The sequence below is a fragment of the Planococcus citri genome, chromosome 1 (assembly GCF_950023065.1).
Source record: "Planococcus citri chromosome 1, ihPlaCitr1.1, whole genome shotgun sequence".
Lineage (NCBI taxonomy): Eukaryota > Metazoa > Arthropoda > Insecta > Hemiptera > Pseudococcidae > Planococcus > Planococcus citri.
In genome coordinates, this window is record NC_088677.1 from 31,834,497 (window position 1) to 31,849,506 (window position 15,010).

At 32.5% G+C, this 15,010-nt stretch overlaps 5 protein-coding genes across 14 annotated transcripts in view; 1 reads left to right on the plus strand and 4 right to left on the minus strand.

The window, feature by feature from the left end:
* Window positions 1–15,010, plus strand: part of dpr14 (defective proboscis extension response 14) — a 290,318-nt gene that overhangs the window by 93,666 nt on the left and 181,642 nt on the right. The gene's annotated exons all lie outside the window — the stretch shown is intronic.
* LOC135831385 (uncharacterized) lies at window positions 493–3,087 on the minus strand. 2 transcript variants are annotated; one of them, XM_065343820.1, is made up of 3 exons: window positions 2,957–3,087; window positions 909–2,058; window positions 493–813 (listed from the first exon to the last, which is right to left on the minus strand). In XM_065343820.1, the coding sequence occupies exons 2-3, from the start codon at window positions 2,056–2,058 to the stop codon at window positions 788–790; spliced, it is 1,176 nt and encodes a 391-aa protein (XP_065199892.1). In that variant the 5' UTR covers window positions 2,957–3,087; the 3' UTR covers window positions 493–787. The 2 variants fall into 2 exon arrangements, with proteins under 2 accessions (XP_065199892.1, XP_065199894.1); XM_065343822.1 differs by lacking the exon at window positions 2,957–3,087 and having other exon boundaries at window positions 909–2,307.
* On the minus strand, window positions 2,437–6,282 carry LOC135831382 (uncharacterized). Of its 5 annotated transcripts, XM_065343815.1 has the most exons (4): window positions 5,935–6,282; window positions 4,544–5,672; window positions 3,235–3,302; window positions 2,437–3,162 (listed from the first exon to the last, which is right to left on the minus strand). In XM_065343815.1, the coding sequence occupies exons 2-3, from the start codon at window positions 5,670–5,672 to the stop codon at window positions 3,271–3,273; spliced, it is 1,161 nt and encodes a 386-aa protein (XP_065199887.1). In that variant the 5' UTR covers window positions 5,935–6,282; the 3' UTR covers window positions 2,437–3,162; window positions 3,235–3,270. The 5 variants fall into 5 exon arrangements, 4 of the variants coding, with proteins under 4 accessions (XP_065199887.1, XP_065199888.1, XP_065199886.1 ...); XR_010556181.1 differs by having other exon boundaries at window positions 3,235–5,672; XM_065343816.1 differs by lacking the exon at window positions 3,235–3,302.
* On the minus strand, window positions 7,102–10,315 carry LOC135831384 (uncharacterized). 3 transcript variants are annotated; one of them, XM_065343817.1, is made up of 3 exons: window positions 10,239–10,315; window positions 7,685–8,834; window positions 7,102–7,364 (listed from the first exon to the last, which is right to left on the minus strand). In XM_065343817.1, exons 2-3 carry the CDS (start codon window positions 8,832–8,834, stop codon window positions 7,327–7,329), a joined length of 1,188 nt encoding a protein of 395 aa, XP_065199889.1. In that variant the 5' UTR covers window positions 10,239–10,315; the 3' UTR covers window positions 7,102–7,326. The 3 variants fall into 3 exon arrangements, with proteins under 3 accessions (XP_065199889.1, XP_065199890.1, XP_065199891.1); XM_065343818.1 differs by having other exon boundaries at window positions 10,140–10,305; XM_065343819.1 differs by lacking the exon at window positions 10,239–10,315 and adding an exon at window positions 9,307–9,427.
* On the minus strand, window positions 12,326–13,881 carry LOC135834501 (uncharacterized). The gene is made up of 3 exons (XM_065348401.1): window positions 13,026–13,881; window positions 12,698–12,808; window positions 12,326–12,363 (listed from the first exon to the last, which is right to left on the minus strand). Exons 1-3 carry the CDS (start codon window positions 13,879–13,881, stop codon window positions 12,326–12,328), a joined length of 1,005 nt encoding a protein of 334 aa, XP_065204473.1.

The window sequence follows — 15,010 nt, forward strand, 5'->3', positions numbered from 1 at the left end:
TATGAAAGTATATTTTGAAAGTACACATTGTAAGCTACTTACTTCGCTAATAATTTTTTTCCAAACTTTATTTGAAGTTGATGAATTACCGAATGAAAAACTTGTAAAATTTTCCATTGGCAAGAAAATAATGCGCAATGAAAAACAATTGTTGATGAGAGACACCCAAGTTTGCATGGATCCGAAATAAGTACATGGATCATCGATACTACACTACTAGTATAATTTTTAGTACCCAGCATGACCGTAGCGCTAGTGGTTGTACACTGAACCATGGGGGGTCCATATTTGTACCTGGGTCCATAATTGTACCTTCTCCTCTATTGAATTCTTTACTCCTTAAAGAGATTATAACAGAAGAAGACGTCTGAACTAATGGAGAAATAATAAACTGAAATTGAAAGAATAATATCTGGACTTATTAGGTGCACATATCACAACACAACATAGTTCGGTTTTTCACGTTTTCAATTGAGTTAGGTAACAGATGTGATTAATTGATTATCGATCTAATTTCAGTGAAATATGAAAATGTTCGGATTTTAGTTTACATTCCATTTTTGATTACATAAAATTAATTAATATAAGTTTCGAACCGTTCTGCCAATCCAACAGATTTGTATATATAATTATCTACGCTATTGTTTTTCTTCTGATCTGCTATCGGGGATACCTTTCTTGCATAATGATTAAAACAAACAAAAATATTTTCAAGCTCTGTTAAAATACACTATACCAGCCTCTTTTTATGGAGTTTATTGAAATTTCTCTACATCGTGAAGGATACCTAATCCTCGTCTATGCGCAGAGTTTCTGAAAAAAAAATATTTATATATATGAGATAAAATTCCAAAATTGTTTTAAGCTGAAAAAAAAAATAGAAAAAAAGTGCTTATTTGTCAACTCACCTTTTCTAGCAAAATGTTCACACCACTTGACAGAAATTTCTCGATAGTGATCTTGCTTGTACACATTTTCCATCAAATCTTTCGAATCTGCCGGAATATTGGGATCGCACATGATGTAAGGTAGGATACAACACAATACATACAAGGCATAAGGATACAACGTGTCCATTTCTTTAAGAATACTCCGCATATCATATTTCGGACAATCTAATTGGCAGAGAACTTTATTCAAAGCATTAAAGTAAATGTTCATCAGTAAAGGGAAATATCTCCGATATACTTCAAACTTCGTACACGTGATAAAGAAATACAATAAATCTGCAGCCGGACTACTCCACCGAGTGAATTGTAAATCAATCAGTTTAGCTTTTCTGACCATTCCATATTTGTCGTATTTGAACATAATGTTATTGATGGAAAAATCACCATGAATCAAAACATTGAACTCGGAGGACGAAGAATCGTTAAGGACATTTATCAACATTTCCGCTGATAAGGTGTTCAAATAGGTGATGAAATTTGGATACATTTCCTTAACATTTTGAGGTAGTGAATCAATAAACGTAGGTATTTGTTTGGCGATTAAACTATTTAAATTTTCATCAGCGCCGGTATTACAGTAAGGATTAGATTTAACCGAATCAGGAAGACCAGTTGTTTTTTCCAGTTTTACAGATAGAGCGTGAAATTTCGCTAGGCATTTGAGGGCATAGATACAATGATCAACGTCTAATTTTTCTAAACGATCGGCACATTTATACCCAGAATGTGATAAATCTTTGAGCGCCAGCGTCATTTTATCGTCAAAGTAGCATAATCTTGGTGTCAAGTACTTCTTCTCGATGCTGTACATTTGTAGCAATACCATCGAGTACATGATAATTTCTCTATTGTATAGATCCATCGATAGTGCCGATTTGTATAAAAATCCTTCAGCGGGCATTTTAACGAAGCAAATTTCTTGTTTCGGAGCAGAATCAGTTTCTCCGAGTATTCGATAAAGAATGATTAATCGAGATACCTGAGTTGTATAGTTGTTGCACGTTATTTCTGTGATATCATTGACGTGCCATTCGAGTATTTCAATTGAAGATACATCACCATGTTTGCGGGTCAGAATGGAATTGATCGCGTCGATATTGAAGTTCATCTGTAGAATAATGTGAGCTTACAAGTATGGGCTAAAATATTTCGAGGAAAGTCCTGAAGAGTTTTAATAACTTTTAAGCATGAATAGGTAATCACCGGATTTTTGAACTAGGTTTTGAAATTTCGATTGGTTTTAATTTTTTCAAAGGCTCAAATGGGATTTTTTTCAAGATGATAGGTTGTGTGATGTGATATGATGGGAGTCAAAAATTAAGGTATATTAATTTGGTGTCCGTTGAAATTCTTTTTCATATAGGTATAGGTAGTAATAAACCAGTGAAAAATTCCAAGTTACTACTCATTTAAAAAACCGCTTTCATGACCTTAAATTTTTCTGTACCTATTGCTGGCTGTAGTGTACATAATTAAGAAATTCTCATTCGCATAATTTCATAGGAATTTTAATTTGAAAATATGTCCAAACGTCGTGCGATATACAAAGCAATTATATAGGTACAATTTATAGATTTGAAAAATATAATTTAGTCAACCTACTTAAAGCTTATCATCTGGTGATAAAATCAAAGTATTAGGTACACATATCGGTTTTAATATCGTCTTGTCAAGTAAAAATTTTATTCCCGAAGGAATTCAGTGTCACTAGAAACGGTTCAAAATTATTGGAACTAATCAAAAATATTAGTACTTCTACCTATTCATTCACCTGATCAATAATTGTCGCGTGAAACATCAAATTTTAAGGATTTTTAGTGCACCCTATCTGTAATTTTTAAATATTTTTACATCTTCACTGAATGTACTTTTTGATGTTCAAAAGTTATTTGGTATAGGATTCTTCAGAACTTGAGCTATTTATGGATACTTTTATATAATCACGGAATTTAAAAAAAAAAATGAAATGAATGCCTTAATTTTAAATAATTCTGATGATAACTTACTTTTTCACGCGTATTAATTGACAGTCGATGAGCAACCTACAGACACCAAAATGTATGTGACTTATGTTATTCTTGGAAGATAGACATAGGCTAGGGACGTGTGTATTAGCTTTGACTTCATGTCATGCATGGGCAAAGAGTTGAGATTAAAAATCGCCAAAAATCGTGTTCGATAATTAACGTAATTTGGAGATAAGTTATCTATGCTGAAATTAAATAAATACACATCAGTTATCTTATTCAGTTTGTGCATGGATTCTTAGCTTACAAATACCTACCTATGGAATTTTGTCATTACTCACGTTATGGCGTATTCATAATTTACTTAATGTGGATAAAATAGGGCCTACAAATAAGAAAAATCGTGAATAATTAAAGATTTCTTGGTTCTTTTGTTGTAATATTCCATTATTTGAGCAAGCTAAGGATTGAAAAAAAATGAGACAAGTGTTCATTCTATGCATTATGCACCTGTTTATAAAAAAAAATCATTTCCCCACCGAATGTTTTATAAGGAATTGTTCCTTAACAGTTTCATATAGGTCTATTTATGTATAGCCGCATACAGGCAAACTCATAACGTTTTGTACATATAAACAACAATCTCAAGCACCCTCTGTAACTTCGTTGCTGTGCCTGTGCATGCGCTCGACGCGTCGCCCCATAGGCCTGATAGCAAGTATATGTGACCCCGCCTGACAAAATCGACCATTTCGACCAAAAAAAGTGTTCAAAATAATGATGTTTAAAATGAATCTTAAGGGTTGAAAGATCAGATTTTTAAAAAAAAAAAACATTTTTTGAAATTTTGTCGAAATGGTCGATTTTGTCAGGCGGGGTCACATATGTATACTTGATGTTAGTCCGCGTTATATTCGTTAACTTCATTTTTGGAGGCCCTGTGGAAAAGTTGCTTATTGCATAAACATCAATTTTTCAGGAAAACTTTTTTTTTCAAGTCCCATACGTCTTGGTTTTTCGCAAATATCTTTTGAACAAAGCATCCTACAGAAAAATAACCAGCTCTAAGCAGAAAGAAAATATTATTCTCTACAATTTTCATGCTTGCATTTTTTTTCTTGGATGCATACTTTTCCCATAAAATCAATGTTAATGTTGTAAAACACAAAAATTTAGACCTGTATAATCAACTCTAAATTGAAATTGAGCAGTCAAAAATTTGTTTTAGACGATTTTTGACCACACCATGTGAAAGAGAAGTAGATCTTCAACCACCAAAATCACCAAAAAAAACACAACAAAAAAAACAAAAAAAAAAGATTCTTGGCAACAAACACCTTTTCCTCATGTCCTCATACATGTTAACATGCACTAATTAGGGAATGTACTCATTTAAAAATTGAGTCAAAAGTGGAATTGTATGTACAGCAATCTCACGTCCCTGCTCAAACTTTGCTAGTATACTCCCCACACCTTGTAGATTCATATGGCACCTCATAGCAGTTACGTCCTAAAAAAGTTACGAGTTTTCCAAAACGTTATGAGTTTGCTGATTAATCTAGAAAAGGTTACGAGATGGCCCCCTACAATACATTTTATATACGTACTCGTTAAATATCGTCTCACCTTTTCGAGCAAGATATTCAAACCACTTGACTGAAATGTGTCGATAGTGTTCTTGTTCAAACTTGGTATCGATGGAGCAACTTGGATCGCGTATTAGGTAAGGTAACGAGCAGCTCAATATGTACCACGCGTAAGCATGTATTGTGTTCATTTCATCGAGAAGACTCTGCATATTATACGTAGGGCACTCTAGCTGGTGCAAAATTTTATTCAGTGTGTTCAAATAAATGCCGAGCAGTAAAGGGAAATATCTCTCGTATTCTTCAAACTCCATGCAAGTAATAAAAAAATACGTTAAATCTTTAGCTGGACTATTCCAAGAAGTAAATTGAAAATCGATCAGCTTGGCTTTTCTAACTATTCCGTATTTATCGTACTTGAACATAATGTTATTGATGGATAAATCGCCGTGATTTAGAACATTGAACTTTTCAAACGAAGAATCATTTAGAGCGTTTATTACCGTTTCGATGGACAAATATTTCAAATAGGTGATCACACCTGGATATCTTTCTTTGAGATCTTGAGGCAATGAATGGATAAACTGAGGCATTTGTTGTGTGATAAAAATATTAAACTTTTCAGCCGTAGCACTGCTGTGAGCATTGCATTTAACCACTTCTGGAAGACCATTGGTGGTTTCTAGTTTTACAGATAGAGCGTGAAATTTCGCCAGGCATTTGAGAGCATAGATACAATGCTCAACATCTAATTTTTGTACACGATCGGCACATTTATATCCAGATTGCGTTAAATCTTTCAGCACCAGCGACATTTTATCGTCAGAGTAATACAGTCTCGGCGTAAAAAATTCCTTCTCGATGGTATACATTCGAGGTAATACCTCGGTATACATGAGAGTTTCTTTTTCATAGCCACCCGACGACACTATCAAGTCGTTAAGAGGTCCAGCGATAGGAACTTTGACGAAGCAGATTTTTTCTTTTGGAACAGAATCATCTTCTTCAGGTGATCGATAACGTATGATTAATCGAGATATTTGAGTCGTGTAGTTGTTGCTGGTTGTCTCGGCGATGTCATCGATGCGCCAGTCAAGTATTTCGAATGAGGATTTTTTGCCATGTCCGTGGGTTAAAATAGCACTGACTATGTCGCGGTTGATGTTCATCTGCAAAATAACGTGAAATTTTTTACTTGATATGTTTTACAACATTGAACTGGCAATGTAAGTAGGCACTTTTGGTACTTAATATTTAACGATTGGAAAAAATTTAGAAATGATGTCAATCTTATGTTATGCACACAAAACAACATTTTTACTTTCATAGATAGGTAATTAGGTATCAATCGTAGTATAAAATAAATAAAATTGTAATTTTCGAGTGTAACTAAATGCAAGATAATTTTGAATAGTTTGAAAAAAAACTTACTTTTTATGTTGCTTGAAAATTTCTGAAAAAAGAAGTTTTTTGTGGCACAATTCAGCAGTTGGTAAAAATATACGTTTAATGTTCTGCCAAAAGATTTGATTGTAGGTATTTGGTACTAAATGTGCGTAAGTACTGTAGGTAATTATTTACTTATGCTATCGTTAGAAAGATAAAGTAGGTACGTATAAATGTATTGACTTTCCCTCATCATTGGCGCTGGCGTAAGAAAAAAATATTGAAAATTTTATAAGACATTTTTCAATTTTTAACGAAGAAGGTAGGTAATTGTTCATTATAGACTGTCATTTTAAGTCGTACAACGTGTAGGTAGATACTTATTTACTGCCTTTCTCCGGGAAATATAATTTTATAAAGCTTTCAAGTGTGTTGCAAAGCAATTACAACATAGGAATGCGCGTCATTATCTGCTTTCTTATTCTTACGTTATCTACCTAAGTACCTATTTCCCATATGTTTTTTATCTTTCATGAGTATCATCATCATACAATACTCTAAATGATTCGTGATAAATTCAAGCGCGCGTAGGTTTTAAACATGTTATGAGGTATGAGGAGAAGAGTACGACGTTGGACGTCACTCAAAAAATTTCCACTTTAACATAAAGTGAGTAGTTTTTGGTCCAACTCTCGACTAGTGTGTCCTTTTATTAACAAATAAGTTTCAACAGCCTTCTTAATTTATAATTTTTGTTGAAAAAATTGAATTGCAGCATTTTGGGAACCCCTGACATCCCTTCCAAGTGACGTACTCGGCTAAAATTCATGTCTATAGACTAATATCAATCCAAAATACACATCATGTATTGCCAGTTCAGCGTAATTGGAAGTCTTAGAGTATTTTCCAACTTATTTATCTATAATTTCATCAGATGTGAATTGTGATCAGGTACTTTCCAGTTTGAACAATAATGTAGATGTCTCATTTTATATGTGCTCTTTGAATTGGGAAACGATGGAAAATAGGTACCTATTAGGATATTTTTCTTGCTTATGTTAAGATTACTTACAGTAGCTGCATGCCCAGTATACAGACTGCACGTACCTACAGTAATTTTGCTTTTTTTGTATTTTTTTTATTATAAAATGGCAGGTACCTACCTATCTACCTACCTAATTATGCGATTCTTTCAAATTAATAAAAGTCGCACACATTTGGCAATTTTGTATTTCTTGTAAAGTATAACGTGACATTACACACTTAAACGTACTTAAGTAGGCCTATATAATTCATATTTGGAATTCAGATTGCAATAATTTTGTTTTTTTTTGACATCAACAGTTGTACTAGGTATCTCTGGATCTATGATTTATAACAAATCATCGACTGCATATCTATAACTGTTTCCTGTCATGTTCTTACCAAACATCTATCCTAATCTGAATGGTACTCTTCGTCAATACGTAAAGTTCCTGAAAAATTCAAGAATATCTATATTAAATTAAATTTTGCAGTTTCATCGCACAAAGTTCAAGATGACGCTTGGTGTATGATCAAACTTCTACTTTTTCACACGCAAATTTACATTTGAATTTTATCATACTCGTAAAACATTTGAAAGAAATTAGAGACTCATTAATGAGGTAGCTATTTTTATGTAGTTAATGAAAATTATTACTATTAAAGATTTTTCATAAATTTTTTGGTAGGTACTACTTCACACCTATAGAATGACAAAATAATTGTAATGTTACGAAAAAAAAAAAAAACATGCACATTAAGGTCATCTCACCTTTTTTAGCGAGATGTTCACACCACTTGACAGAAATTTCTCGATAGTGATCTTGCTTGTACACATTTTCCAAAAATCCTTTCGAATCAGCAGCAATATTGGGATCGCATATTATACACGGTAAAATACCAGACAATACGTACAAAGCATAAGGATACAACGTGTCCATTTCTTTTAAAACACTCCGCATATCATACTTCGGACAATCCAGTTGGCGGAGAACTTTATTCAAGGCATTAAAGTAAACGTTCATCAGTAAAGGAAAATATCTCAGATATACTTCAAACTTCATACAGGTGATGAAGAAATACAATAAATCAGAGGCTGGACTGCTCCACCGAGTGAATTGAAAATCAATCAGTTTAGCTTTTCTGACCAATCCATATTTGTCGTATTTGAACATAATGTTATTGATGGAAAAATCACCGTGAATCAAAACATTGAACTTGGAGGACGAAGAATCGTTGAGGGCATTAATTATCTTTTCTGCTGACAAGGTGTTCAAATGGCTAATGAAATTTGGATACATTTCTTTAAGATTTCGAGGTAGTGAATCAATAAATATAGGTATTTGTTTTGCGAGTAAACTATTTAAAGTTTTGTCGGCTCCGGTATTACAGTACGGATTAAATTTAACCGAATCAGGAAGACTAGTTGTTTTTTCGAGTTTTACGGATAGAGCGTGAAATTTCGCCAGGCATTGGAGGGCATAGATACAATGCTCAATATCTAATTTTTGTATACGATCGGCACATTTATAACCAGACTGTGATAAGTCTTTTAGCGCCAGCGTCATTTTATCGTTAAAGTAGCACAATCTAGGTGTCATGTACTTTTTCTCGATGCTGTACATTTGTGGCAATACCGTCGTGTACATAACAATTTCTTTATTGTACAGATCCATCGATATCGCCGATTCGTACAAAAATCCTTCAGTGGGCATTTTAACGAAGCAAATTTCTTGTATCGGAGCAGAATTATTTTCTCCAAGTATCCGATAATGAATTATTAACCGAGATACTCGAGTTGTACAGTTAATGCAAGCTACTTCTGTGATATCATCGACGTGCCATTCGAGTACTTTAACCGAAGATACATCACCATGTTTGCGGGTCAATATGGAATTGATCGCGTCGATATTGAAGTTCATCTGTAAAATAATGTGAGCTTACAAGTATGTATATATGTACTTACTAAAATATTTCGAAGAAGTCCTGAAGATTTTTAATAACTTTCAAACGTGAATAGGTAATTCCCGGATTTTCAAATTCAACTTCTTCGAAGGTTCAGATAGAAAATTTTTCAAAATGGTAGGTTAAAAATTACATTTTTCGTCAGTTGAAATTCGTTTTTGTGACGCTGCAAATCTTTAAAAAATTAGGTACCAAATACATACATAATAAAAACCAGTGAAAAGTTCCAACTTATTATTCTTTTAAAAAAATCGTTTAATGATCTAGAGTTTCTATGTATGCATTGCTGCCTGTACACGATTAAAAATTATCATTTCGCATCATTTCATAGAAATATTTTAATTTTAAAATACATCCAATCGTCGTGCGATATATAAAGCAATTATACATACCTACAGGTATATTAAAAATATAATTTGGTCAACCTACGCAAAGCTTATCATCTGGTTATTTAAAATCAATGTAGGTACACATCGGTTATAATGGAAGTATAGTCTTGTAGAGTAAAAATTTCATTCCATAAAGGAATTCAGTACCTATCACAAGAAATGGTTCAAAATTATTGGAACTGATCAAAAATATGAGTACCTACTACCTACCTATTCATTCGCCTAATCAATAATTATTTTTCAAAAAAAAAAAACGCTGAATTTTAGGGATTTCTAGTGCACCCTAATATTTTTAATTTAATTAAATATGTTTATGTACCTCGTTACTGAGTATACGAGTACTTTTTGACGTTCAAAAGATATGTACCGGTCTATATATGTCGTTCTGAAGACTCGTAGCGATTTTCAACACGAATATTGTTTCGAAATTTGAAGTGCAGTCGTCATAAAAATCCAAACTATTCGAATTATTGAAAGACAACGAGAAATAATGCCTACGATAATGGTTACAGTTTAGTGGGAACTTTCAGAACCTATATTTTGAAATACCTAGTTTCATCAAATTTCAAATTCTAAAAATTAGTTTCAATATTTTGTGCTTAGGTAATAGATACTCATTATTTTTCACCGAGCCAAAATCATGCAATTAGGTACCTACTACCTACATGTTTAGTCAGCCATTTGACCATCACACAATAAGTTTTGTACGGGTTTCAAGGAAATTTTCAAGAAATTTAGTGCTTGATACCTTTTACAGCATTAAACTGACAATGAGTGAGTAGGCACTTTTGATAATATTAACGAATAACAATGGAAGAAAATTTAGAATTGATGTTAACTTATGTAAGCACACAAAACGACATTTTTACTTACACGATAAGGTGTGAGTCGCGTATAAAAGAATTAGTAAAACTGTCATTTTCAAGTGCAACAAGATGAAAGATAATTTGAAGCGTCTTGAAAAAAACTTACTTTTTATGTTGCTTGAAAATTTCTGAAAGAAGAAGTATTTTGTGACACAATTCAGCAGTAGGTAAAAATTATCTGTTTAATTTCTACCAAAAGATTTGATTATATAGGTATTGGGCATTAAATGTTCTTATGTAGTGTATCATAAAAAATGCAGTGTTTATAGAGCATGGGCGTGTTCAGTTTTCAATTTTGTGCCGTTCATGGACGAATAAAAAAATGAAAATCGTGACAGAAATAACGAAGAAAGATTTTTATTATTGACGTAAAAAGTAATTATTTGAATCATAAAGCGTTTAAAGCTACCTACATACTTCTTCAGAAACAATGTTCGTAAGTAGTACAATAAAATTATTACTTTAGGTACCTGTACCTACTTACATACATACTCGCATAGCGTTTTTGAGAACATACCTATGTTCGTGTGTTTCATCATTTATCTGCTTATCATCATACTGTATGAGTTGAAAGTGTTCATCATCATTCATAATTCTCGTGAATTGTTCGTGATAAATGAAAAAAGTTAGTGTTCTAAGAGTTTTAATTGATCTTACTCACTTGAAATTGTCATTTTATCAATTTTGTAGGTAAATCGTTTGAAAATTTCATTGCTGTAAATTGCTCGTCTAATAGTTACTTAGCTGAAAAAGTCATCGTTTCAACCCTGCAGGATGACCTTCTAGATGGATTGGTATCAGTCGTATAAAAGAATGAAATTGTCATTTTCAAGTGTAACAAGATGAAAGATACTAATTTGGATAGTTACAAAAAAACTTAGATACTTTTTATATTGCTTGTAAATTTGAAAAAGAAGCATTTTGTGGCACAATTCAGCAGTAGGTAAAAATATAATGTTTAATGTTCTGCTAAAATATTTGATTGTAGGTATTTGGTACTAAGTACCTATTGTAAGTAATTATTTATACTTTATGCTATCGTTAAAGAGATAAAGAATGAACGTATTGACTTTCTCTCATCATTGGCGCTGCCGTAAAAAATATTTTAAAATCTTATAAAATTTTACAATTGTCAACTCGGGTAGTAGGTAATTGTTCATGAAGCTATCATTTGTTGTACAACGTACAATTTATGTACTTACTGTATTTCTTCGAGGAATATTAAATAATTTTTTAAAGCTTTCAAAAGTGCCGAAAAGCAATTACATAGGCAATTAGGCATGCGCGTCATTATCTGATTTCTTATTCTTACGTTACCTACCTACCTATTTCCCACATGTTTTTTTTATCGTTCATAGGTATCATCATCACACAATACTCTAAATGATTTGTGATAAATTCAAGCATACGTACATAGGTCTAGGTATAAACAATTAAACATGATATGAGATATGTTGAGGAGAAGAGTAGGACGTCACTCAAAAAATTTCCATTTTAACATAGAAGTAAGTATTTTTTGATCAACTTTCGACTAATGTGTTTTTCTATTGACAAATCTCTCAAGAGCCTTCTTAATTATAATTTTTATTGGAAAAATTGAATTTCGGCAATTTTAGCGTAATTGAGAGTCTTCGATTTTTTTCTAATTTACCTACCTATTTTCATCTGCAGATGTGAATTATTTGGCACTTTCCAATTTGAACAAATGTAGATGATTAATTTCTTTTGTGCTTTTTGAATTGGGAAGTGATGGAAAATAGGTGTTGGGATATTTTTCTTGCTTATGTTAAGACCATATACATACCTATAGTGGTATGCTCAGCATACAGATCAGGAATGTTATTTTGCTCTTCTCGTATTTTTCCATTACAAAATAGTAGGTACCTACCTAATTATGCGACTCTTACAAATTAATAAAAAGTCACAAACATTTGGCAATTTTATATTTCTTATAACCTGCCATCACCTTAATGTAAGTACGTACTCAAGTATAATTTCATTTTTAGAATTCGAATTGCAAGAATTGTGCTTTATTTTTTTGACGACAACGACAGGTGGATCTACATACGATCTATACTTAACAGATAGCTAACTTAGGTACGAGTATAAGGCGAAGAAAACATTTTGCTTAAAATCTTATTAACTGCATATCTTTATCTGCTATTTCTTGTCCTGTTATTATCGAACTTCAATCTAATCTGAATGGTGCTCTTCGTCAATACGCAAAGTTCCTGAAAAAATACAAGAATACCTATAACTAAATAAAATAAAATTGTGCAGTTTCATCGTGCAAAGTTCATGCTATTTGGTGTGATCGGATTCCAACTTTAGTTTTTTCTAATGCGGGTAGGTAGGTAGGTAGGTACAAATTCATAAAACATTTAAAAGAAATTCAGAATTCACAAATAAGGTAGGTAGGTACGTAAGTACATTTTATTTTTAGTTGATGGAATTCATCGCATTGATTCAAGATTTTTTAATAAATTCGGACGGGCACTTCACATCTATAGAATTACGAAATAATTGTAATGCTGAGGGGGGGGGATGCACATAAAGTAATCTCACCTTTTTCTGCAAGGTGTTCCAACCACTTGACTGCAATTTTTCGATAGTGATCTTGTTTATACGGGTTACCCGTTTCAATTTTCCCAGGTGTGTACGTCAAATCCTTGGCATCTGTAGAAAGATTTGGATCGCGTACTAGATAAGGCAACAAAACGCTCAATACGAATAAGGCATAGGGATACAAAGTATCCATTTTATTAAGAATACTCCGCATGTTAAAAGTCGGACACTCCAATCGATCAAGAACTTTATTTAATGTGTTCAAGTCGGTTCAAGTAAATGTTCATCAGTAGAGAGAAATTTTTCCGATAAACTTCGTAGTTCATACTTGTGATAAAAAAATACATTAAATCTTGAGCTGGACTATTCCAGAAAGTGGTTTGTAAATCGACCAGTTTCACTTTCCTGACCATTCCATATTTGTCATATTTGAACATAATGTTATTAATGGAAAAATCTCCATGATTTAAAACGTTGAATTCGGAAGTTGAAGAATGATTAAGGGTGTTTATGACATTTTCGAACGGCATATTTTTCAAGTAAGTAATCAAATCGGGATACTTTCTCTTAAGACTTTCAGGTATAGAGTCAATGGATTGAGGCATCTGTTGCTTAAGTAAGAAATGTTGATTTTTAGCAGCTTGCGCACTGCAGTAGGGACTGCATTTAACCTGTTCGGGAAGACCGACAGTCTTTTCCAATTTGACAGATAAAGCGTGAAATTTAGCCATACATCTTAGGGCGTAAATACAATGCTCTATGTCAAATTTTTGAACACTATCGACACATTTATATCCAGATTGCGTTAAATCTTTCAGCATCAGCGTCATGTTATCGTCGAAATAGTAAAGTCTTGGTGTAAAGCACTCCTTCTCGATGGTATACATTTGCGAAAATACTTTGGTGTACATAATAATTTCGTTGTTATAACAATTCATTGATTCAATCACTTCATAAAAAGGTCCATCGGTGGGCACTTTAACATAGCAGATTTTTTCTTTTGGAGCAGAACTTTCTTCTCCACATGGCTGATAACGAATAATTAATCGTGATACCTGAGTTGTATAGTGGTTGCCTGTTGTTTCGGTGATCTTATCGATGCGCCAGTCAAGTACTTTAAATGAGGATTTTTCTCCATGTTCACGGGTTAAAATGGTATTGACCACGTTGAAGTTTATGTTCATCTGCAGGATAACATGAGTTATTGGTAAAATGTGTTGGAGAAGTTTTTAAAACTTTTAATAATTTTCAGCTGCAATATTGTTTCGAAATTTTAAACCAGTCGTTACAAAAATCTTCAGACTTTTGAACTGTTGAATCACAGCGAGTAACCTACAAGAAGCGATGGACTTCGCTTGGTTGTAACTTTCAGTAGGTACCTACCAATTTATATTTTGAAATAGTTCCAACAGTTTCAAATTTCAAGAATTGTTCCAAAATTTTGTGTTTACTCATTAATTTTTCACTAAAACCAAAATATGTACTTATATGCAAGTGCTTAAATTTTGATGCTATATTATTTGATCATCAGACAATGCGTTTTGTACGGATTTCATGGAAATTTTCAAGAAATTTTTTACTTGATACGTTTTACAGCATTGAACTGAGACTGACAATGAGTAAGTAGGCATTTTCGATAATATTAACGAGATGGAAAAAAATTTAGAATTGATGTCAACTTATATCCAAGCATGCAAAACGCTTTTTTTTTTTACATGAATATTAGGTAGGTAGGTAGGTAGGTAGATAGGTAGTCGAATAAAAAAATAAAAGCTGTAATTTTCAAGTAAGTACATATAACAAGATGAAAGATAATTTGAATAGTTCTTTTTGAAAAAAAACTTACTTTTTAAATGTTGCTTGAAAATTTCTGAAAAAAGAAGTATTTGTGGCACAATTCTGCAGTACGTAAAATATATCTGTTTAATGTTCTGCCAAAAGATTTGATTACCTATATAGGTATCAGACATTAAAATGTTTTTATGATGGAATCATAAATCGTGTAAAGCTATACTTCTTCAGAAGCAATGTGCGTACCTCTACCTACAATTATTACCTTATACCTAGCGTTTTTAAGTACATAAGTTCGTGTGCTTCATCATTTATCTGCTTATCATCATACTGTATGAGTTGAAAGTGATCGTCATCATTCACAATTGTCGTGAATTGTTCGTGATAAACAAAAAAAGTTAATGTTCTAAGAGTTTTAATCAATTTTACTCACTTGACATTGTCATTTTATTAATTTTGTAGGTCAAGTAAATCGTTTAGAATATCATTGCTTCGTTTGTCTATGTATTGTATGTAAGTATG